The sequence below is a fragment of the Castor canadensis genome, chromosome 4 (assembly GCF_047511655.1).
Source record: "Castor canadensis chromosome 4, mCasCan1.hap1v2, whole genome shotgun sequence".
NCBI classification, from domain to species: Eukaryota; Metazoa; Chordata; class Mammalia; order Rodentia; family Castoridae; genus Castor; species Castor canadensis.
In genome coordinates, this window is record NC_133389.1 from 154,816,384 (window position 1) to 154,839,012 (window position 22,629).

Genomic DNA, 22,629 nt, shown 5'->3' on the forward strand with positions numbered 1-22,629 from the left:
CTAATACAAAGGTGAAATAATCAAAGCTATATAGTGCTGACATAAAGATAGCTATAGATCAGTGGAATAGAATTGAGAGACCAGAAATAAGCTTTTTCACTTTTGGTCTAATGACTTTATACAGATGTCTAAAAAATTTAATGGGGAAAGAATAACTTTTCAAACAAATGATACTGGTACAACTGTGTATTTGTATGGAAAGAATGAGTTTGAAACCCTACTTCATGCCACGTGTAGAAATTAACTCAAAATGATAACAGACCTAAAACTAAGAGGTAACATTATAAAACTCTCTGAAGAAAACGTGAGAATAAATCTGTATGACCAATTCTACTTCTTCATATATATCCAGAGAATTGAAAGCATCTTCACAGAACTTTTACACAATGTTCATAGCAACATTGTTCATAATAGACAAAAGCAGAAGTAATACAAGAGCAGCCTATGAGTGGAAAAGACAGATGTGGTATATCCATAAGAAGAAACACTGAACCACACAGTGCAATGAAATGCTGCTATATGCTGTATTATGGACGGGCTTAGGAAATATTCTTCTAGGTGAAAGAAGCCATGTCTTGTAATTCTGTTTCTATGAAATACTCAAAACAGAGACAGAAAGTAGATTAATGATTAGCAGTGAATGTCAGGGGAGAGGAGAATGATAAGTGGCTGTTAATGGGTATGGGGCTTGTTTTCAGGATGATGAAAATGTTTGAACCTTAATGGTGATGAATATAAAATTCTGAATACCACTGAGTTGTACTTTTTTTTTAAAGGGTAACTCTTAAGTTATGTGAATTATATCTCAGTAAAGCTGTTGCAAGGAAGAAAAATGGGTACCAACTACCCATGGAATCTCTAGATGGTTGTAGCTAGAGTTTACACATATTGTTCCTGCCACCCCGTGAGAAATCCTACCTTAGAATTGCCCCACCAAGTCTCTGACTCTCAGAATCAAGGTTCATGCTTTTCCTAAAACCTCAAAATTAATCATTTCCTTTTTTTAAGCATGATAATGCAAAGTAATAATATTCATATTACCACTACAATTAAAGTTATAAAACACTTAAAATATTCTTGTATTTCCTTTTTCCTCCCATTTTTACAATGTTGTAGTATATCTTCATTGACAGAGGATACAGATATTCACACTGTACTCCTTTTTGATCTAATTATCTTTTATTCCTAGTTCTTCAAATAAATATATACCTAATATTCACTGCCAGTTCTTGTTTTGATGTTTTTTTAGTTAACTTTGGTCATTAAAGCTCATGCACTAGAATATTGCCTAAGAAAGGCTCATGGGAATAGTATTCTCTTCCTGCTTTTGTGTCACTCAGACTTTTTCTGTGCCTCATATCCTTGAAAGTTATTTGGCTAGTTATAAAATTCTTAGCTCTCATTCTTTCTTGTTAAGTATCTCAAATACAGTATTCAAGGGTTTATTCTTTAATCCATTACACAGTTGATTATACAGCTTTAAAAGCTAACACAGTTTACTGTGTGTTGTGTGCTCAATGAGCAGAAAACCAGACCCAAGGTTACTTCTGTATAAGACAGACAGGTAAGAAAATTAATGCTTTTGGCATAAATAAGTGCATCAAATGTCTGACATATGTTCAAGTATTTTATCACAGGCTCAAGTATTTTGTTAAATGTTTCTGCCTAAATATTTTTGTAGCTTACCAATCCTGTTTCCTTTACTCTATAAAAACTTACCAAATCCTTCATAATAATATAAATATATAAAGACTTTCATCTTCTACAAGTAGTACCTTAAACTATGAAATGTCTTTTGGTTTTATATATTTTCTTCCCTTTATTCATATGGAAAGGAGAAAAATATGTTAAGAAAAAAATCTTGTACAGAAGTCTTTCACAATGACATGATCTTATACTTAAAAGACCCCCAAAAAACTCCTAGACACTATAATACAGCCTCGGCAAAGTGACAGGATACAAAATCAATTAACAAAAATCATAGCCTTCTATACACCAACAATGAATAGACTGAGAAAGAATATAGGAAAATAATTCTATTTAATGGACTCAAAAACAATACCTAGGAATAAACTTAACAAAGGATGTGAAAGGCCTCTGAAGGAAAGCTATAAACCATTGAAGAAATAAAGACGATTACAGAAGATGGAAAGACCTCCCATGCTCATGGATTGATAAAATCACTATTGTGAAAGTGGCTGTATTGCCAAAAGCAATCTACATGTTCAATGCAATTCCCACCAGAATTCCAAAGACATGCATCACAGATTGAAAAGTCAACCTGAAAGTTCACTGAAAGCGCAAAAACCCGTGAATGGCCAAGGCAATACTGAGCAAAAAGAGCAATGCTAGAGGTATCACAATACCCAACTTCAAACTATACTACAGAGCCATAGAAATAAAAACAGCATGGTATACTGTCACAAAAATAGATATGAAGATCAGTGGAACAGAATAGATGAACTAGACATGAACCCACACAGCTATGCCTGCCTGATTTTTGACAAAGATGCCAAAAAACATACGATGGAGAAAAGACAGCCTCTTCAACATATGTTGATGGGAAAACTGGATATCTGCATCCAGAAAACTGAAACTAGATCCATGTGTTTTACCCTGTACAAGTATCAACTCAAAGTGGATTAAGGACTTGAGTATAATACCTGAAACTGAAACTAGTGCAGGAAAGAGCAGGGAATACACTGGAATTTATAGGCATAGACAAGGACTTCCTAAATAGAACTCAAATGGTCAGCAACTAAGAGAAAGAATTGACAAATGGGACTACATGAAATTAAAACGTTTCTGCACAACAAAAGAAATGGTCTCTAAATGAAGAGGCTACCCACAGAATGGGAGAAAATCTTTGCTAGCTATATATCAGACAAAGGACTGATAACCAGAATACACAGGGAGCTCAAAAACCTAAACTTCCCCAAAATCAATGAATCAATAAAGAACTGGGCAAGTAAACTAAACAGAACTTTTTCAAAGTAAGAAGTCCAAATGGCCAAAAAACACATGAAAAAATGCTCACTGTTGAAACTATTCTAGAAATAGTGGAAAAGAGGGATAAAGGAGAATGCTGGAGGGTGGTGAATTAAGGTATGATAAAGTTAATAAATTGCAAGAATGTTTGTAAATGCCACAGTGTACCCCTACCCAGCACAAGAATTTTAAAAAAAATTTTTTCACAAACACGCTGTACCCCTATGTGATATGTTTCTATTCAGTCATTAATCCAAAAAACAAAAAACATTTTAAAAATCCATTTACTATATCAAAGTGCTTTAGTTACAGCTTTTGTTTCCTTCAAGATAACCAATTCACTTATACCGTACTTGTTAAGATCATATATTGTCTCATTTTTTTTCATTGGAACGATGCATTCAAAGCCATAAATACTGTTTATATAGTGTGGGATTGGGTAATAGGTCTTTCTTCTGGTGGTTTGTTGCTTTGGTGAAATCAAGAATCCAGGACTAACATTATCTATAACTCTGCATGTAAAAAGTGGAGTATTCATAGAATTCTGTTAAAGAATAACTCCATGGCTGAACAGAGAACTAATATCTTCCATAAAGAAGAACAAACACCAGGCATGCTTTCTAGAATGTGTCTTTCCTCTTCTTCTCTGGGCAGCATCCAAATCAAGTTTCTCACCATCTTGCCACGCAAAGTGGTTCCATCTTGGAGTCCTCCTCTGATGCTCTTACCTCTGTAGCAAAAGCAGCTTTAACACTTTAGAAATTAAGTGGTAAAGGTCATCTTCAGAATCAGTTTTTATGACAAAATAAGAACTCCCAGTTTCTTCTTCCTGCTGTATTCCTGCATACTTGTGACAAAAGTGACTTTGCAAGACAACATTTTTTCATGGACTTCCTTTTTTCTTTTTTATAATTTTACTGTTGTGGGAGGTGCAAGGTATAGTACATTAAAACTCACCTCTCACCACCTGTCACTGGAGCCTTTCCTTTGGTGCTCATTTTCTGTGCTGGTTTAAAACACAATTCTAAAAACCTGTGTCTGGGTAGCAGGAAGCTAAATGATGCATTATGAAGCTCTTAACATACTGTATTGTGTGAATGGGCCATTTGAGCATTTCAGAAACCAAATGGGGAAAGAAAGTACATTGAAAGCATTGAAAAGATTAACACCTGTTTCTCAGCTTAAAATAAATTGCAACATACTGTCTATATCCAGAGCAAAAACTACTTACTCTCCATGTTGAGGTTTTTTTATTCAGATCTCCAGTTCTGTATGTGCAGCATCCACATGTTTATGGATTTGTTTCTCTGCAGGATTCCACGCAGAACTTGGAAGGCAGAGAAGTTATGAATGGTGTACAGACAGAACCACTAATATCACCAAAAACTAAGGAGGCGTTGAGGTATTTTCTTTCTGCAAATAATATTTTTATTTATTTAAGTTTGATGTTGGTTTCTCTTTTTTATCATTCTTAGTAGCATATATTAGTTGTATAGGGTGTTCTGTTGTGACATTTCCATTTCATATATGCTTACAATGAATGTACCTTGGTTAGGTTCATCCCCTCCATCATTCTCACTAGTCCTCTTTCCCCAATCCTTAAAACAGTTTTAACAGGTGTCATTGTCATTATCATACCAACATATAAAGTACATAGACCATATTCACCTCCCCCACCCCACCGCCTTCTCTGTTTACCCTCCCCCTCCCACTGGGACCCACCCCTAAATAGGACCTGTTTTACCTTCCTGTTCTTCATTTTTTTATCTTTTGTAAGACCAGGGTTTGAATTTAGGACTTTGTTTTTGCAAGGCAGGCACTCTACCACTTGATCCACACCTCCAGTCCATTTTGCTCTGGTTATTTTGGAGATGGGGATCTCACAAAATATTTGACCAGACTAGCCTCAAACCACAATCCTCCCAAGTAACTAGGTGTGTGCCACTAGTGCCTGGTTAGTCCTTCACCTTTTAAGGTATATATTTATTGATCAAAGTGGTTTTGCCATGGTATTTCACACACATATATTGTACTTTAATCAGATTAACTTTTTATAGGAAAACTGAAGATAAGTAGAACTATGGAGTAAATCATGTCCCAAATCAAACATTACTTATTCTTCTCTTTCTCCCATTTTTATATAAGAAATGAGAACTTACTGATACACGTGTGTGTGTGTGTGTGTGTACACAAATGATTCTCAGTACTCCCAGTCCTGCAGCCAGGCTTTCTTAATTACTTTTCCTCTTTTGAGCAGTGATTTAAAATGAACACAGCCGAGTTCATTGTGGTTGAGTGTTTAACATTGACTCTAGCGCTTTGACTACTGCTATGTATTGTGTTTGAAGATCTTGAAGTATTTTATTTAATATAAGATAAATCCAGTCCATTAATGAGGATTTTTCATCTTTTTAATGAGAGTAACTCATTATTTGAAGCCAGTTGCACCCATGATTAACAGTACTTCCTTTTCTTTACACTAATTTCCAATACTGTATCTCTCAGTGCTGCCTGGATTCAAATACCAACTCTGCTTCCCACTAGTTTCATGAACTTAAGCAAGTTAGCCAGTTTTTCTTTGCCTTGCTTACTGGTCTACAAAATGGAAATAGTGTTGAAACTTTCTTTAGAGTGGCTCACACCTGTAATCCCAAATACTTGGAAGGCAGAGATAGGAGGATTGTGGATCAAGGCCAATCCAAGCAAAAAAGTTAGCTAAATCCTATCTCAAATAACAAAATGGACATGGTCGTACATAGCTATAATCCCACCTGTGTGTGAAATAGAGGTAGGAGGATTGTGGACTGTGGGTGGCTCAGACAAAACTCAAGATCCTATTTAAAAAATGACTAAACAAAAAGGCCTAGGGGTATGACACAAATGGTAGAGCACTTGCCTAACAACTGCAAGGCCCTGAGTTCAAGCCCCCCAGTACTGCTAAAAATAAAGAAATAAATTAAATGAATCCTCCAGAGGATTGGTGTAGGGATTCTCTGTAAATATTTATATGTGTTTATGTATGTAAAGTGCTTTGCAGTGCTTGGGTCAGAGTGAATCCTGTGAGTATTTGCTGCTATTGCTATTATTAACATCATCACTATTACAGGTTAAGTAGCCCTTATTCAAAATGTTTAGGAACAGAAGTGTTTCATGTTTCAGAGGTCTTATGAACATGGTGCAAATAATTTATATATATGTGTGTACATGCAGAAATGATTCCTATTGAGACTCTTCCAGGAATCAGGGAAGGGAGGATGAAGGAGAAACCTGGTGGGGGTGAATTTAAGTATGATATATTTGATACATTGTAAGAACCTTTGTAAGTGCTACAATGTACCACCACCCAGCACAATAATTTTTTAAAAACAAGTGTTTTTAGATTTTGAACTATTTACATAGATCTCACTGGTGAAGCATGCCTAATCCAAAAATCTAAAGTCTGAAATGCTTCAAAATCCAAAACTTTTCAAGTGTTAGGAGTTTTAGATTTTAATTGAATTTTTAGATTTGAATTTTGGAGTTTTTGATTAGGGATGTTCAACCTTTGTGATTTTCATTACTGTCATTATTATTTTCTTCAAGTTGATTCATATTTGGCATGAGGAAAGGAACATCATATTTACATCATTACTTGATGATACCCCTGAGGTTGCTCAGTCAGTGTATTCTTTTGATTAAGTCTTTTTTATTACTAATAGGTGCTAGTCGATTTACATGAAATTGGATTTAGGAAAAAAAAAAACTGTTCATCCTCTATCACACCATTTTACTATGTGAATTCTCCTCAGATGTGTAATTTATACTCATATGACCATACTTAATCTTTATTTAGATTGGTTTTTTGATTAATGAGCTATGGAATATTAAAAATTTGGTATAAAAATTTTCCAAGGCACTGTCTTTTCATAAAATTATTTTGAAGGTGGTCATACTGAAGCTGACACTCTTATTTTATCTGCTTTAATTTCATTTTTTAAATGTTAGCTTTTTGAAAAGTTTTCTAACATCCTGACTAAATGTTAAATGAACACCCATCTAGAATAATCAGTTGTCTGCAGGAAAAAATAATTAGCAAGGCTTTCTTCAGGTGTACAGAATTTAAGAGTATAGGAATTTTTAATGTTTTTAAATTAAAACATATGCTTATATATAGAAGTATAGTTTCATTATCAAAACAGCCTTTTGTGTGAATTTTATTAGCTTAGGGAACTATGATTCAGAACAATTAAGTAACAGTCAGTGACCCAATCCATACCTACCACTCTTGTCTATAAATCCATTACAGCACTAGTTTTTGTTGATTCCTTAAGGTTTCACTTCATGCTGCATAACCAGGATTGGGAAAGATCATGTTGTGAGTGCAAGTACAGGAGAAGCACAGCTGCACTCAGCTTCAGACAAGACTCTGAATGCAGTGTGAGTGCAAGCTCCCAGCATTTGCAGACTCCGGGGAGGTAAAGGGTGATTCATGTAGGCATTACTCAGGCCTGCATTACCTCTCAGCTAGACTACTGTAATAACCTACTGCCTCTTCCCTCAAATATTATTCTCGCCTCACTTTAAATGAGCCTGTGTATTGCTACTGAATAAAATGTTCTAGACTGTGGTGTTTATCAAACCGTTCTTTACTTCCAAAACCTTTGGACTTAGATGAATCCTGGGTTTGAACATTGACTCTGCTACTTACCACCTATGCAATATGGGACAAATTACTTCCTTAAAATGTTTTCTTCATATACAAAATGGGTATCATGATCACACAGATTATTGTGAAGCTTAATTAAGACATAAAACAGGTAACTGACTTGGCACAGTGCTGGAGAAGCATTAATTGCTATTATATTTATCTCTGTAATTATTATACATATTAAAGTTTATTGTAACTATTGGTTCTCCAAAACAAGACTATGAATCTTCCAAAGGATTTCTGATCCCTAAGGCAGGTCTTACACTATAACAGCGGCATGTTTGTTAAATGAATGACTGAATGGATACAATAAATTATCCCAGAACCAGTAACTATAAATGCATCCTTTATCAGCAAAACATCTTCATGTGAAGGGAGCTCTTCAAATAGTCTACATGTGCCCATTTACTTTGAATGTAAGACAATGAAGCAAGAGGTTTCTCTTGGGTAATTTTTTGAAAATGTACACTTTGGGCTTCTCTTTAAAAAAAGGAAGAAGTTAAATATGGGTGATATACTTTCTATACAAGAATAAATATAGAATTTTAAAACCTGCTGAAATCATCATAAGAAGAGGACTAAGATAGAAAGGAGAAAAATGGAGGGGATGAACCAATTCGGGTTATAATACATATATACATGAAACTTTCATAATAAAACTCTCTGTATAGATATCTTTAACAAGCAAAAATGTCTCTTTTTTTCCATAACAAAGGACAGGAAGGTAAAACAGGTCCTGCCTGGGGGTTGGATATAACCCTCTGCGGGGAGAGGATATAAGAAAAGGATGTAGGAGGGTGAATGTGGTGGAATATTATGTACTCATCTATGAAAATGAAACCTGTTAAAACTATTCCAGGAATGGGGGGAAGGAGAATATAGGCAAATGATGGAGGGAATGAATTTAACTAAGATATTTTGTAAGCACTTTTGTAAATGTCACAATGTACCCCCAGTAATATGATAACATGATAAAAATTTTTATAAAATAAATAGCAATCAATATTTATGAAAGACTTTCCCTTGTTCCTAATTTCTGTGTTATTCTTTATTTCATTTTATTCTTCAACTCCTACCTCTTCAAGATAAGCTCCTCCAAACTTTCCTTTTTCCCCAGGCTTAAAACTTCCACTGTAATCTATCATCTTCTCTTTTGCCCATAATAGCAACTCACTGAACAGAGTCCACCTCCAAATATCTTGCCCCACAGTCATGCTTTATTCCTACAATCAATTCCAAACCCTACATTCCCATGGAGCAAGATTACTGGAATAATTTACTAACTTTTATCTCAAGTACTAGTCCTATCTCTACTTGATCCCACACATAACTGCCAGATACATATTTCTAAGCCACAACATTTATCACACTGTTCCTTGGTGCAAAAAACCTTTAGTGGTTCCATTTTCTAAGTATGAATTCTCCAGTCTGGGATTTGGCATACCACTACAATGCCTGATTATAAACTAATGTCTCAGTTTGCTTCTCACCCCTAACACCTGTATCTCCTCTTTTCTTCCTGGTCTTTCTTCTCACCCTCCATCTCTGACATTACAGCCAATCACGAATTCACAGCCATTTTGGCAGCTTTCCATCCTCTGCCTCCTCTCTCTGTCCTTCCATCTACCTTTTCTAATGGAAATTCCACTTGCCCACCGGAGACTTTTCTCAAATGCCACCTCCTAAAGAAAGAATTTCCTGTCCCCAGCTTCCCTTTGTTAACCTGTATCTTTTTCCTTTAAATATCAAAATGCACCTCTACTTTTGGAAATGGCATATCAAAAGGTCAAGAACCCACTGTCTGGAGAGCAATAAATCCCAATTTCAGTCCTGACTCCACATTATATGAATTACAAAATGGACAAATTGTAACCTCTCTAAGCATTAGCTTACTTCCCTCTAAAATGGAAGTGATATAAAGTGCTTATATATAAATGTTTACAAGTTCATATTATAATGTTCAGAGCCCAAATAAAAAAAAGCTAGCTTTGTTGAGAACATATGATTACTACTACTCCAGGATGATGAGCTGTAATCTAAAAATCTGAGATCTGAAATTCTCAAAATACAAAACTTTTTGAGTGCCAACATGATGGCACAAGTGGAAACTTCAATACCATGAAATTTTGTTTCATGAATAAAATTATTTAAAAACACCCTATGAAATTACCTTTAGGCTATGTGTATAAGATCTGTATGAAATATAAATGAATTTCTGTTTTGTCTTGGGTCCTGTCTTGGGTCCCAAGATATTTTATTATGAATATGATAATATTACACAATCCAAATGCATCAGAAATCTTAAACACCTGAATCCAAGCATTCCCCAAGTTCTTGGCAGAACTTCCCCATAGAAATGACTGAGTTTATGTTTATTGAATTCAAGTGAACTTAATGAATCTCACTATCACCACAACTAACTATTTTGTTTTTTACTATTAAATTTACATCAACCAGACTTTTCCTGGTCAAATAAGTTCGGGTCATCTGCAGACTCTTCTTGGAGGTTCCCCTCTGCAGTCCACATCCTAGTACCTATGACAGGTCTGGGACTTAGTCCCTGCAGACACCAACACAATTTTTGTCCATTTCTTGCAACTAACTATATTCTCTATATATATCAGCGATAACACTGAAGAAAATGTGTTCCTCAATCCTACAGTATTTAATAAGTTTTAAAAGTCTTGCCAAAGAAATGGGTGGAAAATAATTGGAAAACTTATGGTTGATTATTCTTTTTTAGTCCAAATGCTTATTTGTTGCCCTAGAAAGTTCTAATAATCATACTAATAGGTTATAGCTATTGATCACTTTATAGATACCAGGTCTGTGTATGTAATATTCTCTGTTTTTCTCATTAACACCAACAACTCTGTTAGGAAAGTCCCTAGCCCTGATGTCCTCATTGGACAAGTGAGGAAACTGAGGCTTTAGGTCTTAGTTGCACTGACTTACTCAGACACCTGACTCAGAGTCACCTCTGGGAAGAAATTTCCTTCTACAATAAAGCATCTTCTTTGCCTGTCTTTAGTCCTATCTCTCCTAGACCCAATGTGAAGCCTTAGACAGAATTAAGTCATATTAATACTGAAAATTCTGTCCATTTGCATTGTATGAAGAAATCCAACCTACAAATGTCTGCAGTTTCTGTTGTGTTTTCTGCCTCCAGCTTCAAGTCTTTTTTTCTGGGTGGAAACCACTTGAAACACTTAGCTTCTAGCTCCAGCAAAGTGGTTATTCATAATGACCACTTTGATCATTTTGATCCATTGATCTCTAGCTTTGTCCATAGTTCTGTATTGAGTGCTTAGATTGGTAGCAGCTGGTCCCAGTGATTACTTGAGACAGTGTTGTCAAGTGGACCTTAAGTCATTTAGCTTACTTAATATTTGTTAAGGTAATGCTTCCTGACTAGCTTTTTGTTTTAGTAGATCTACGTGTTAGAAAGATGTACAAAAATAGCTGTTTTCCTCTTAGTGAAATCTTCTCTTTGTATAACAAATATATTTTCTTCATATAGTTCATTTTTGTTTGCCTTTCATAATTCTTTTTTTTTTTTCACTACTAGGATGTCTTCTCCATCTCATTTTCTACACTTTTTATCCATAATCCACCTTGCAGCTTATCTTCTGACTACTCTGGTGTCCTCCAAACAAAAGTAAATGGTCTATGTCCTGCTCACTAGGCCCTGAACTGTACTCTGGGATGTATCTAAACAAATAACACTAATAGCTTATTTTCACATCTTTGTAAAATCTCACTTTTTGAGAGACATGTATTTAAATAATTGTGTGAAGTCCTGCTTGCCATGTTTATATTTTATGAACTGTGTATACAGAGATTGCTACACAACTCCATCAAGTATTTGTAATTCTGATAGGTACTTTTCCTTTTAAAATAAATAAAAAATTGTGAACTTATCTATGAGATATCTGTTTCACATCTCTTTCTTTCCATCCTGAAGCAAATAATGGATAACGTTTTATAAAGGACATGGTAAAACATGATCTATGTAAAAATTGTAATTCTTGTCTTTATTAAACAGGCCTAACTTTCTTGTAAGTACTTGCATATTACATTGTATAAAATTGAAAGTCTTCATGCTTTATTCCTGGGATGGCAATATTTTTCTAAGCGTAATCTAGCAGTTGTCAAAAATCTTAGCTGAAGAATGGTGGCTATTGTTTGCAACAGTAAGCTAAAAGTTCATTCTGAAATATTGAAAAAAGAAATCTCACATAGAAATGAACTTTAAAATCTTCATCTTCAAATTTTTAAAAATATTTTAAGTAAAATGGATTAAACAGACTATGAGATTTACTTTATTAAGTGAATATAAAAGATTGATAATTACCAAAGAGTAGGTGTTATTGTGATACACAGAATTTATTGTTTTATAGAAGTAGGAATGAAGAAATATTTTAAACTAGATAAAAAAGAGAATCCATCATCTGTAAAAGTCATGCTAAAAATTCTTAAGTTGAAATCTTAAAGTCTACTCTAGACTAAACATTTACGTTTGAAACCACTATATATTACATGTGTGTGCTATCTATTAGCAATGGGTGTGGAAAAATGATAATGTTTCAGTGGCTAAACTATATTTATTATTTATTTATTTAGTGGTGCTAGGGATTGAACCCAGAGCCTGGTAAGCAAGCACTCTACCACTGAGCTACACCTCGATTGATTTTAGTTTCTTTTCTAAAGAAGTTTTTTTTTTGGCGGGGGGTGAGGGGAGGGGACGTTGAACTCAGGGCTTCCTGCTTGCTAGGCAGACGCTGTACCACTTGAGCCAAAGTTCTTATAACAGTATCATAAACCTAAAATATGAATGCTTTTGGTTTAGTGTTCTTAGTCTGAAAAAAGGCTTTGGTACATTAAAGTCTATGTGACTTTCTCTGCCCAATAAGCATTTTATATTCAGGACTTAAAATACCTATATATAACTATCCAAATGCATATATTCATATAAATGTTCATAGCTTCACACATATAGAGAAGAATCATTTCATCCTATGTTATTACTATGTTTTTAACTTTTTACAGGTCTTTGACATAGCATGCTTGACCAAACATGTTTTACATTTTATCAGCAGTATCTGCGTAAAACTCATTTGAAATTTATGATCAGATTTGAAATTCCATTGTCTTACAAAAAAATGCTAGAAACAGATATATACTCTTTTTTGAAGTTCTTAATGATAATAGACTTGCAAAGAAAACACATTAAAAATAAGCCTAATCCACTGATAAGAAGCATATTCTTACTGTTTTTATTTTAGATTGCTGATAATTTAAAAGAATATTTCACATAGAGTGAATTCATCGGATACTTTGCTTCATAACTTCCAGCAAAGAGCAAACATTTCGCCATTTTCAATTTTGTAGCAGAAAAGGGTTTGTAGCAGCTGTAGCTCTTAATTTGACATCTAGTATCAGGTCATTTTCATGTAAATAGAAAACAATAGAAACCTGCTTACAATTTCCATGAAGGGGATGTTTGCTTCAACTTTATCATTTTCCTCAGGCAATTTTATTTTCTCTCTCTGGGATTAAAGGAGCCAATAATTGTTCACGGTTATTATTTTTCATCTTTACAAAAACTTGTTAGTTCCACTCTTCATTACTCAAAAGCTCCCAGAGTCGTCTATATTTCAGTCATACGCACTATCCATTAATGTTTCTAGCTCATCCTTCCCTTAATCTGGGCTAGGTTAGGCAGGTCAGGCTTTCTATTTCTTTCTGTAATACATTTTCTCCAGGTTTTGCAACCTCTTTTTCTACCTTACAAATAAATAAATAAACCAGATGGTGAAAATTTGGAATTGTGCCATCAGATACAACTGGTGCAAGTTTAAGTTTTGATTTATATTGATTTGAACATGCCCAACTGTATTACCAACCGTGGCTTCACAGCTGTTATAAAATGTAATTCAGGACTTTTTCTAATCAGTATTTTATTTCATGTTTCCTGTGTTCTAGAAAAAAAAGGAAGCCTACTTTATGCTTAAGATAGATACACTTACTTCCATGTATTTATGATCTGTACATTAATTTTCAAATGAGTCTCATTGGGGAGAAATCTCATTTTTGTATACCTGTTTTCAAATATGGTGATTTATGCAGATTAAGTGGGAAGTTATTTTTGTCGGTAGTTGTTTCCACCTGTGTCTCTTCTAGGGATAAAAAGAGGGAATTGGATAGTCTTTCTAAACATTTCATTTTTTAAAACGTACCAGGAAATCATGTACTCCTCTGACTTGGAGTTACAGTAGTTGATACATTCCTGGGGAGGGAGGGGCTAATGTGCTATGCCTGCCTTTTAGCAGAGACTCATGTGCTCTCCTGTTTTCTTCTGTCCCAGTGGTATGACAAGAAGAGTGGAGATTTCTGGGGAAGGAGGCCCCTTGGGAATACATGTAGTGCCCTTTTTTTCATCTCTGAGTGGAAGGTAAGCTGTTTTCCTTGTTTCAGAAGCTCATGGTAATGAAAACTCTGACAAGCTCTTTCTCATATTTTTCAGAAGAGGATTAAGTATGAGTTTCTGTTATTCAGATGGACACTGGATGTATACTTTTGTTGGCCCCATGTGTTAGAAACAAAACAAAAGCATTTACTTCTAGGATGCAGTGAAAAGAAAAACATCTATCACATTTTCTACATTTATAATTAATTATGCAGTCCTTGCTTAAAGTATCCTTGTGGGTGATACATAGTAAATAGAATCCTTGGCAAAGATTTTAACATATTGTTAGACAAATGTCGCAACTGAATTTTTTAATATTACAAAACACACTTCAACAAGATAATTCCAAACTGACATTTCCTTATATTCCTCAGACATATAGAACTAAGAATAATAAACATTCAGCATTCTAGTAGCTATATCAGAAGCTATATATGTATTTATATAATTATTTTGCTATAGAAGAAAGATGTCATCTTACTGTCGTGTCTGTAAAATAGTATAAGCTATGGAAAATAATTTACCACATCTTTCTGAATTTAGCAACATTCTGTTGCTAAATCCACCCTGGCAAATGGTAATTTAAATTGTGTCAATGTTTCTTGAAATCCACATCTAACTGAATTTAAAACTTGTTTTGTTGTTGGAGCTGAAAGTCTATGCCTCAGAGCTAATAATAATAGTAGTATAACAACCTTAAAGAACTAGTTTTAGATATTATGCCACTTTACAACAAGAAGACTGTGTTTAGTACTGAATTGATATTGACAAGGGTTGCCAGAAACTTAAAGGAAAATGTTTCTCACTCACGTAACATTCTTGTAATTATTTTCTGAAGTATATTGTTGAAAAGGCAGAATACCTTATCTTACTTTAGGATATGAAAGACCAGAAAAGTCCATTGATTTTTTCCAGAGTCACACAAAACACCTCTCTTCTGACTTACTCTCATTCCATTGCTCTTTCTAGAACTAAAATGTCCCAAAGGTTGTGTAATATTAATTTACCAGTTCTGAATATTTATTCACTTCAGTCTGCCATATCACAGGAAGAGCAGCTTTAGCCATGATATTTTGGTTGGCATCATATTCTGTAGCTAACCATCTGCTACCTGTAATTGCAAAGTCATCACCTTTTTTTTTTTTTTCAAACAACATCTGATGCCAAACCCTTGCTGGAATGAATGTTCCCTAAGAAGAAATGAACTGAAAGGCTAGGGGCTCTTCTGTCTAGTTTTCTGGATGTGTTAATAAGCATATTTATAAATGTTATGGGTTATGGCACAGGACAAACAGAGGTTGTTTTTGATAGACAGGTCAAGTATTTACTCAGTAGTCACAAGACATTCTAATGGCTTTTGGCAGAAGTGAAATACCTGAGTGGTTAAATTACCAGGCCCTTTAGTTTAATAAAGCTGGAATAGAACACAAGATCTTCCCAATTTCCAAAAAATGAGAAAATATACAATGTGACAGTCACTATACTTCATTTTCAGTAGTTTGGAAAACAGTCTGACCCTGTAGATGAGAAATCACCTTATCTCATTTCAAATAAGTGAAGCACACTAGAGTTTATTTATTTCCTCCCTTTTTCTCCTTTCTAGTTCTGATTCCTAACCTAGTAGAATAGTAGATTCAGAGAAGTGAAATTAATTCTAGTGTTGTTTTTATGTAACCTCCAGTAAGTCCCCAATACTTGTCTCTTATGAATACCCACCTTATGTCAAGATTATGGGGATTAACTGATATTAAAAATGTGAAAACTCCTAGTAAAACTCACAATTTATGCATTTTTTTTGCTTTGTATATTTTATTAATTTTTCAGGACATTTATAAATGCATTTATAAACTATCAGTATTATGATCGTTTTTGCTAAAAAAAAAAAACAAAAAACGCCTGATACAGAAATGAAGCTTTAAGTTCATGGTCAACCATTCAGTAACTTGGAGAAATAGTTCTATTATTTTTTTTTGCTATCTACTAGTATTATAGAAAGGGAATTTAATTTAAAAACATTAAAAAATAATATGGAAGTGGCAACATAAGCCAATAAAAGTTAAGAAATAATGAGTACAGGCTGAAACAGCACACTTAACTCAACCCATGTGTGTAGATGCAACTGTGTACAGAGCATGTCAGACAAGTGTCTGACTTCATAATGCCATATGGTTTCACTGTGTGAGTGTAGGGGCTTAGTGGAGGTCATAGTGGTATGCTTAGCTCTTAATTTCCTTCCATTTATTGGTTTGTGTCATTATTTTAAATTAGAATTTACCTTTAATTCTCTATTAAGACACTGTAATTGGCTTTGCCTTCAATGTACTTTTTGTCCTTTTAGAAAAATACTGCCACACCTGTTGTTGAATAAGAACCCTAATCTAAGTTAGAGCATCCTGAGTAAAATGCAGAAGCTGCTGTACCAGATAGTCTTTATGAGTCTATTAGACACTTTAGCACAGGGATGCTGAATGTTGCTTGTTTTGGTGGCCATTGACTTTCCCAGTTTAAAACACACACACAACACTTAAGTCCTTGCAAGTGAAAAGCAAGTTAATTTCATTTATTTTTAGAGTATCAGTGTGATTTTTAGATTCAAAATCATGGAATATTCTTTTCAATAAAGATAATATACCTCAGTTTCATAGGAGGAAGACAAAGTGAAAGAGAGGAGAAGGGATGAGGGAAGAGTGACGCAAAATGTGAGAAGACATTTTGAGACAAAAATGCTCAGCTGGCAGAGTGGCAAGGCCATATGATACAGAGGGAGGCAGGAAAGGGGCAAAGAGAAGGCTTTGGTGACTAAATGATTATTAGATGAGATTATTCTGCTGAGTTGTGGATTTCAGCATTCTTTATCACTGCACATCAATGCAAATGAACTGGTTAGTCTTGGCCTGTAATTCATCAACAGCATTAATCTTTAAATCCTGTCAGTCTTGGTCTCAAGTAAAACAGCTACCACAGCCCACCATTTGGGGCAAGGAGGACAATGAGATACTGTTTTCTGAACCTTCTCTTAGTGGTCTGGATGACATCATACAAGAGAGAATCCACTCCTTCTATGGACTAGAGAGGGTAAGGGTGGTTTGTTGCCAGGGACCAAACTAATAAAACCAGTCAGTTTTACATTTTACCAAAATTACCTCTGACACATGGGTTTTACAGTTGGGCCTGTTCTGTCAATAAATTTTTCATGGAAGTTAGGTTATTTAGATCTGAGGGTCACACAGAATACTCCAACTGTAATATGCTAGCTAAATTGCAACCCAGTGGCCTGAAAGAATTAATTCATCTCCCAAAATGTGAAATTAAATCCTAGGGAGTAACATTACATGACTGATGATGTACTGAATTAAATTAAAGGAAGACTTGAATGCTTGTTAAAAAAAATATCACTTACATAAACTAGTTTATAACCACACGCAAGCCTCCTAATGGATCATGTATTGTGAACCTACCATAGCAAAACTCCAAAATTTGAACTGTCAGAGAGTTGTTTAATTTGGGGAAAAGCACAATTTTTATCACTTTCTTTCTTTCAACATGTCAAATAGTTCAATTCTTAATATTATATTAGAAGAGGAAGGAAACATGGAATGTGTTTGGTTAATTTACTAACACACTAGAACTAGGAGATAAAGCACAAGACCCTTCCCCATGCTTGCACCTATGACCCCAACCCTTCCTTGTGATAGGTGGTGTGACGATTGACTTTTCTCTCTCTAGCAGCAGCATACTGTATTCATTTAACATTTTTTTTTGAAGTAGAACCCTAAATATCACTGTGCACACCATACCCATTGACATCTTGAGATGATATGAGCTCATTAATGAACTGAGGCCTAGAGGCAGAGGCTCAGCTTTGTGGCTGCTCCAGACTGGAGGATCACTTTCCCCTTCACTTTCATTATAGGCTGCCCTTTTTCCATGGATGACCCTATTATTCACCCATAAAATGTGCTCATATTTTATTTAGATTTGAAATTTAATGCAAAGGGACTGTGTAATAGCACACAAGGCTCTTCTACAAAAGAAAACAACTAAAGTGTAAAGTAAGGTGATGGCAGTAGATTCCTCTTGGAGAAAGTATCTATCTTCTCACTCTGAGACACAGCTATGACCTTGACCTGCTGAGAGGAAAAGTGAAATCTCTTAAATGAGAAGGAGCAAATTCCATTTCTTGTCATTATCTGTTTGTTTTTTGTTGATGCATGTAACAGAGTTGTTTGTATATAAACACATATATAAAGTACATGTACATTGGGCCCTCTGTATCCATGAGTTTCTGGTTCAGCAGATTCAACTGCCCTTGGGTTAAAAATATTAGGAAAAGCATTATATCTGTATTGAACTTGCACACTTTTTTTCTTGTCCTCATTCCCTAAACAATACAGTACAATTATTTAGATAACATTTAAATTGTATTAGGTACGATGAGTGATCTATAGATGATTTAACACGTACAGGAGAATGCAAGTGCCATTTTATAAAAGGGACTTGAGCATCCACAGATTCTTGTGGTCCTGGAACCAAACTGCCTGGATACTGAGGGACAACTATATGTAAAATACAATTCTTATTGCTATAGTTTTCTTTTTCCTTTCCTTCTTTGCCAGTCTCCTCCCCTCCTGACTCTGAGCCAGAGAGCCTCAGATCCCCAGGAGTCCCTGGATATCCTTTCTGAACCCATGCTTCCTGGTTCAGATTTCAAACAGCTGTTCTCAAAACTCAGCCTTGTAGAAGTAGTGAAAAGGGGTGCTCCACCCCAGCTCCATCACATTGTATTCATGGCTGGTATTCACCGAAGGTGACAATGGCCTCCCATCCAGTGTTAGCTCCCAAATCATATAATGTCTCCAGGCTTGTTAATGTTTCCATTCCTGTCTCTTTTATGTACCCTAAAATAATACTTTCTAATTTACCTTGTACTAGTCCTACAACATTGCCTCAAACTCCTCCATTCAGAAAACAGAGAAAACACCTACTACATACTTGAAATGAGATTCATCCTTCCTAGTAATATAATCAGAGCTTAGTGCTCGTTTACTTAACATGCAAATTACTGAACAGTAGTACAACTGCAAAAAAAACCAAACCAAAACAAAAACAGACAAATGGCAGCAACAAAAACTGTGAATACCTAATCTTTTCCCATTCCTAAACATCATGTTTCTACTTACATACAAGTCAACTGCGATTTTCTTCCCAAACCACAAAGTGTGGTTTCTACTAAGCTACACCAGCCTTTTCTAAGTTTATGGCAAGCATGAAGAATAGGGTTGCAGATTAGTGTTCTCTGGGTTAGTGTTTATTTTTGTCTTGAAGGGTCTTTTCTCTTTTAGTGAGTTTCGTGTGTATGTGTTTTTGAACTAAGGATTTAAATAACAAACAGTTGAGTGAACAGAAAGTATAATTTATTTCGTAAATAGAAATCAATACTTATTTCTGAATAGTTGTGAGTGGAGAAATAATTAGCATATTGTTATTCAGTAATGCTATTTCCACCTAAATTTTGCATTTAGGATCCTAGGACTCTTTATCCGAGGCATTGAAGAAAACAGCAGGTGCAAGCGGGAAGGACTCTTTCACGAAAATGAATGTATTGTAAAAATCAACAGTGTGGAGCTTGTAGACAAAACTTTTGCTCAGTAAGCATTTCTCCATTGTTTTACTTACTTTATTAGTCCCTAAAATGGTTATAATCATTACTGAGCTCATTCTGATCAAAACTGGAGGTAGACTTTCTGGTCAATTCTCTTTAAATGACCACTGGACATCCATTTTTTTGAATGCATTTTATGTTTTAGCTTACTAAAGGTGACCCACACATGTGCCTGACATCTCCAGGAATGTTAAACACAGAACAGAACCAGCCATTCCGCCTACTTATCTTACTGGGGCATTGATGGGGGGAGTTTGTTTTACTTGGGCTATGCGTCAGTCAGACTGGTATTTAATGGCTCTTTTCACAGACTATTAGTTCAGCTTATTAATTAACTTACCCGATGTCAACAGTCTTTCTTAAACTCTAAAATCTGTGACAGATGTCTATGAGCACCCAGTGAATAATAGAAACCAATATTAATAATTAAAGTATTCTCCCTCAAGAAGGCATCTCTTAGAATATGAAAATGTTAAGAGAATACTGTCTTGTATGCAAGAATTAGAGCAGTGTGTTGCATACTTATTTTTAAATGTATGTTAGCATTGCACTGAGATTCCAAATTAAGGGAGTAAGTACTAGCACTCCTTAGTGATAATCAGCAATCTCTTTGTTTCTGCCCCAAACTGCTCATAATACATCTTCTCTCTGGGGTTTAGTTGTGAATATTTTGGGGGAGTGAAGGGTATATGGCTATGGATGAAAGGAAAGTAGGCACCAGCTGGTTAAGTATAGAAAGAAATGAAGTCTCCTTAAACAAATCTATTTTGTTAAAAAAATTATTAATAATGATATTATATTATTTGCCATTGTGCTTTTTTACAAGGATTTGACAGGTATGCAAGGCAGACGTGGTTGCTTAGAGGAGTAAATGAGAGATCCATGTGTAGTCATCATGCATGTGTAGCCTAGTGTGGGGGTGCTAGTGGGTGGGTAGTAACAGTATTTAGTTAACAGAGTCACACGGTAGGAATAGTTTCATTGCCTCCTACACTTATGCTATTGTGCTGCTTTTGGTTGCTGCAGTGCTTGGGTATTTTAGGAGGTAGCACACTAGAACAGTATCATTGTACATTTTATTAACTCTTTTAAGGGCACAAGATGTCTTCCGTCAGGCGATGAAATCTCCAAGTGTGCTTCTCCATGTGCTTCCACCTCAAAATCGTGAACAATATGAAAAATCAGTCATTGGACCTCTTAACATTTTTGGTAATGATGATGGTGTTTTGAGAACAAAGGTGCCGCCTCCTGTCCAAGCCAAATCAGGACTAAAGACAGTAAATGTCACAGGAACAAATACTCCTGAAGCAGATGCATCCATTTCCCTGCCACAAAGTAGGAGCCCCCGAGTACCAAGACTAGGAAGAAAGCCTTCCTCTCCCTCACTCTCCCCTCTCATGGGGTTTGGCAGCAAGAAGAATGCAAAGAAAATTAAGATTGACCTAAAGAAAGGTAATTATTAAATTATGCCTAATAGCATTCTATTATTGTAACATGTAAAATTGGTTAAGAGAAATGCATTAAAGCTAATTTAGTTAATTCCCCTTTTCACTTAATTGTATCAAAGAATAGATTTAAGTATATACTTGGGTAACTTAAATTTCCTGAAACTATAATACTTTCTTCATCTTTTCTCCTGCCAAGTATAGACTATTTGAAAGAAGAAAACAAAGACATGTTGGAGAGTGGAAAGAAATCTTTGCAAACTTGATAAAAACAAAGCAATATTGTGTTGCAACTTAATACTAAATAGGCACCAAAATTCAGTTGTCTCCATTTTGACCACAATTAGTGATTTTCTTTGAAGCATCATTTAGGCCAGGTTCAACAAGTATGTCACCTTTTCTTCTGTTGGACGGTTTTATATCAGAAAAAAATTTACTCTTTGGAAAGGAAATATATAATGATTACTAATTTCACATTGCAAGTATTTTTTCAAAAGTATACATAATTTCAAAAGCACATATAACCTTTTCTTTCTTCATCTTTTTCAACTTTTCTACCCATTTCAAGCATGGATCAGCGAGACTAGATGGTGTGCATACATGCATGTTGATGCATTATTTTCACACACATGTTCATGCATTGTTGTGCTTTTGTTCATTTTGTACCTTCTGCCTGATATTCCCTTCCCCCATTACAAAATTCTAAAATCCTGTGATTTTTTTTTTTTCAAGACAATTCAAAATGCCCCAAGATCTTAGATCTTGACCTAATTAATAGAAAGATTAATGGTCAGAAGGCTTATTAATGTATTTCAAAAACAAATAGCATTCATCTTTATCTAGGATATAGAAATTATTCTGAAAAAAAATGATTCTGTGATCAAATTTTCGTTTACCTAGAAGAATCCTATACTGGGAATAAGATGAGTTGAGTATGAGGCACAAATACTCCAATGTGCTTACCAATTAGGCCTTTTATTATAAATGCATTCATTATATTTTTTGCACAAATAATTATATAAGATGTGGAGCTGGGTACTTTGGGGAATGAAAGATGAATCAGTCACATAGTTACTTTAAAAATCTTTCAGAAAGGTGTGCAACTTATTTTATGCAAAAATAAAGAATACCACATCAGAGCTGTACTTTGGAAAGATTAATCTGAAAGCAAAAAGACATACTGAAGAAGAAACCAGATCAGTAAAGTGTACATTGCCTCTGTCTAAATGAAAAAATAGAATATGCGTGCCTTAAGAGATGAATGGTTGTAGGAAGGGAGAGAAATTACAGTTATTGCTGAGGTTTTCATCCGGGCAACTCACATAATGGAAATGTCATTGGTAGAAATTAGAATTTTAAGTAGATTAGGATATTTGAA

At 34.9% G+C, this 22,629-nt stretch overlaps 1 protein-coding gene across 9 annotated transcripts in view; it reads left to right on the forward strand.

Moving 5' to 3' along the window:
* Nucleotides 1-22,629, forward strand: part of Pard3b (par-3 family cell polarity regulator beta) — a 977,771-nt gene that overhangs the window by 494,204 nt on the left and 460,938 nt on the right. For 6 of the 9 annotated variants that reach the window (XR_012447363.1, XM_074071526.1, XM_074071528.1 and 3 more), the window contains 4 exons: nucleotides 4,302-4,390; nucleotides 14,043-14,129; nucleotides 19,667-19,792; nucleotides 20,900-21,258. Coding sequence is in view for 8 of the 9 variants with exons in the window: in XM_074071526.1 (XP_073927627.1) it covers nucleotides 4,302-4,390; nucleotides 14,043-14,129; nucleotides 19,667-19,792; nucleotides 20,900-21,258 (661 nt within the window). In the remaining variant the exon portion in view is untranslated. The remainder of the gene's footprint in view (nucleotides 1-4,301; nucleotides 4,391-14,042; nucleotides 14,130-19,666; nucleotides 19,793-20,899; nucleotides 21,259-22,629) is intronic. The other 3 variants (XM_074071527.1, XM_074071532.1, XM_074071533.1) reach the window with 3 other exon arrangements.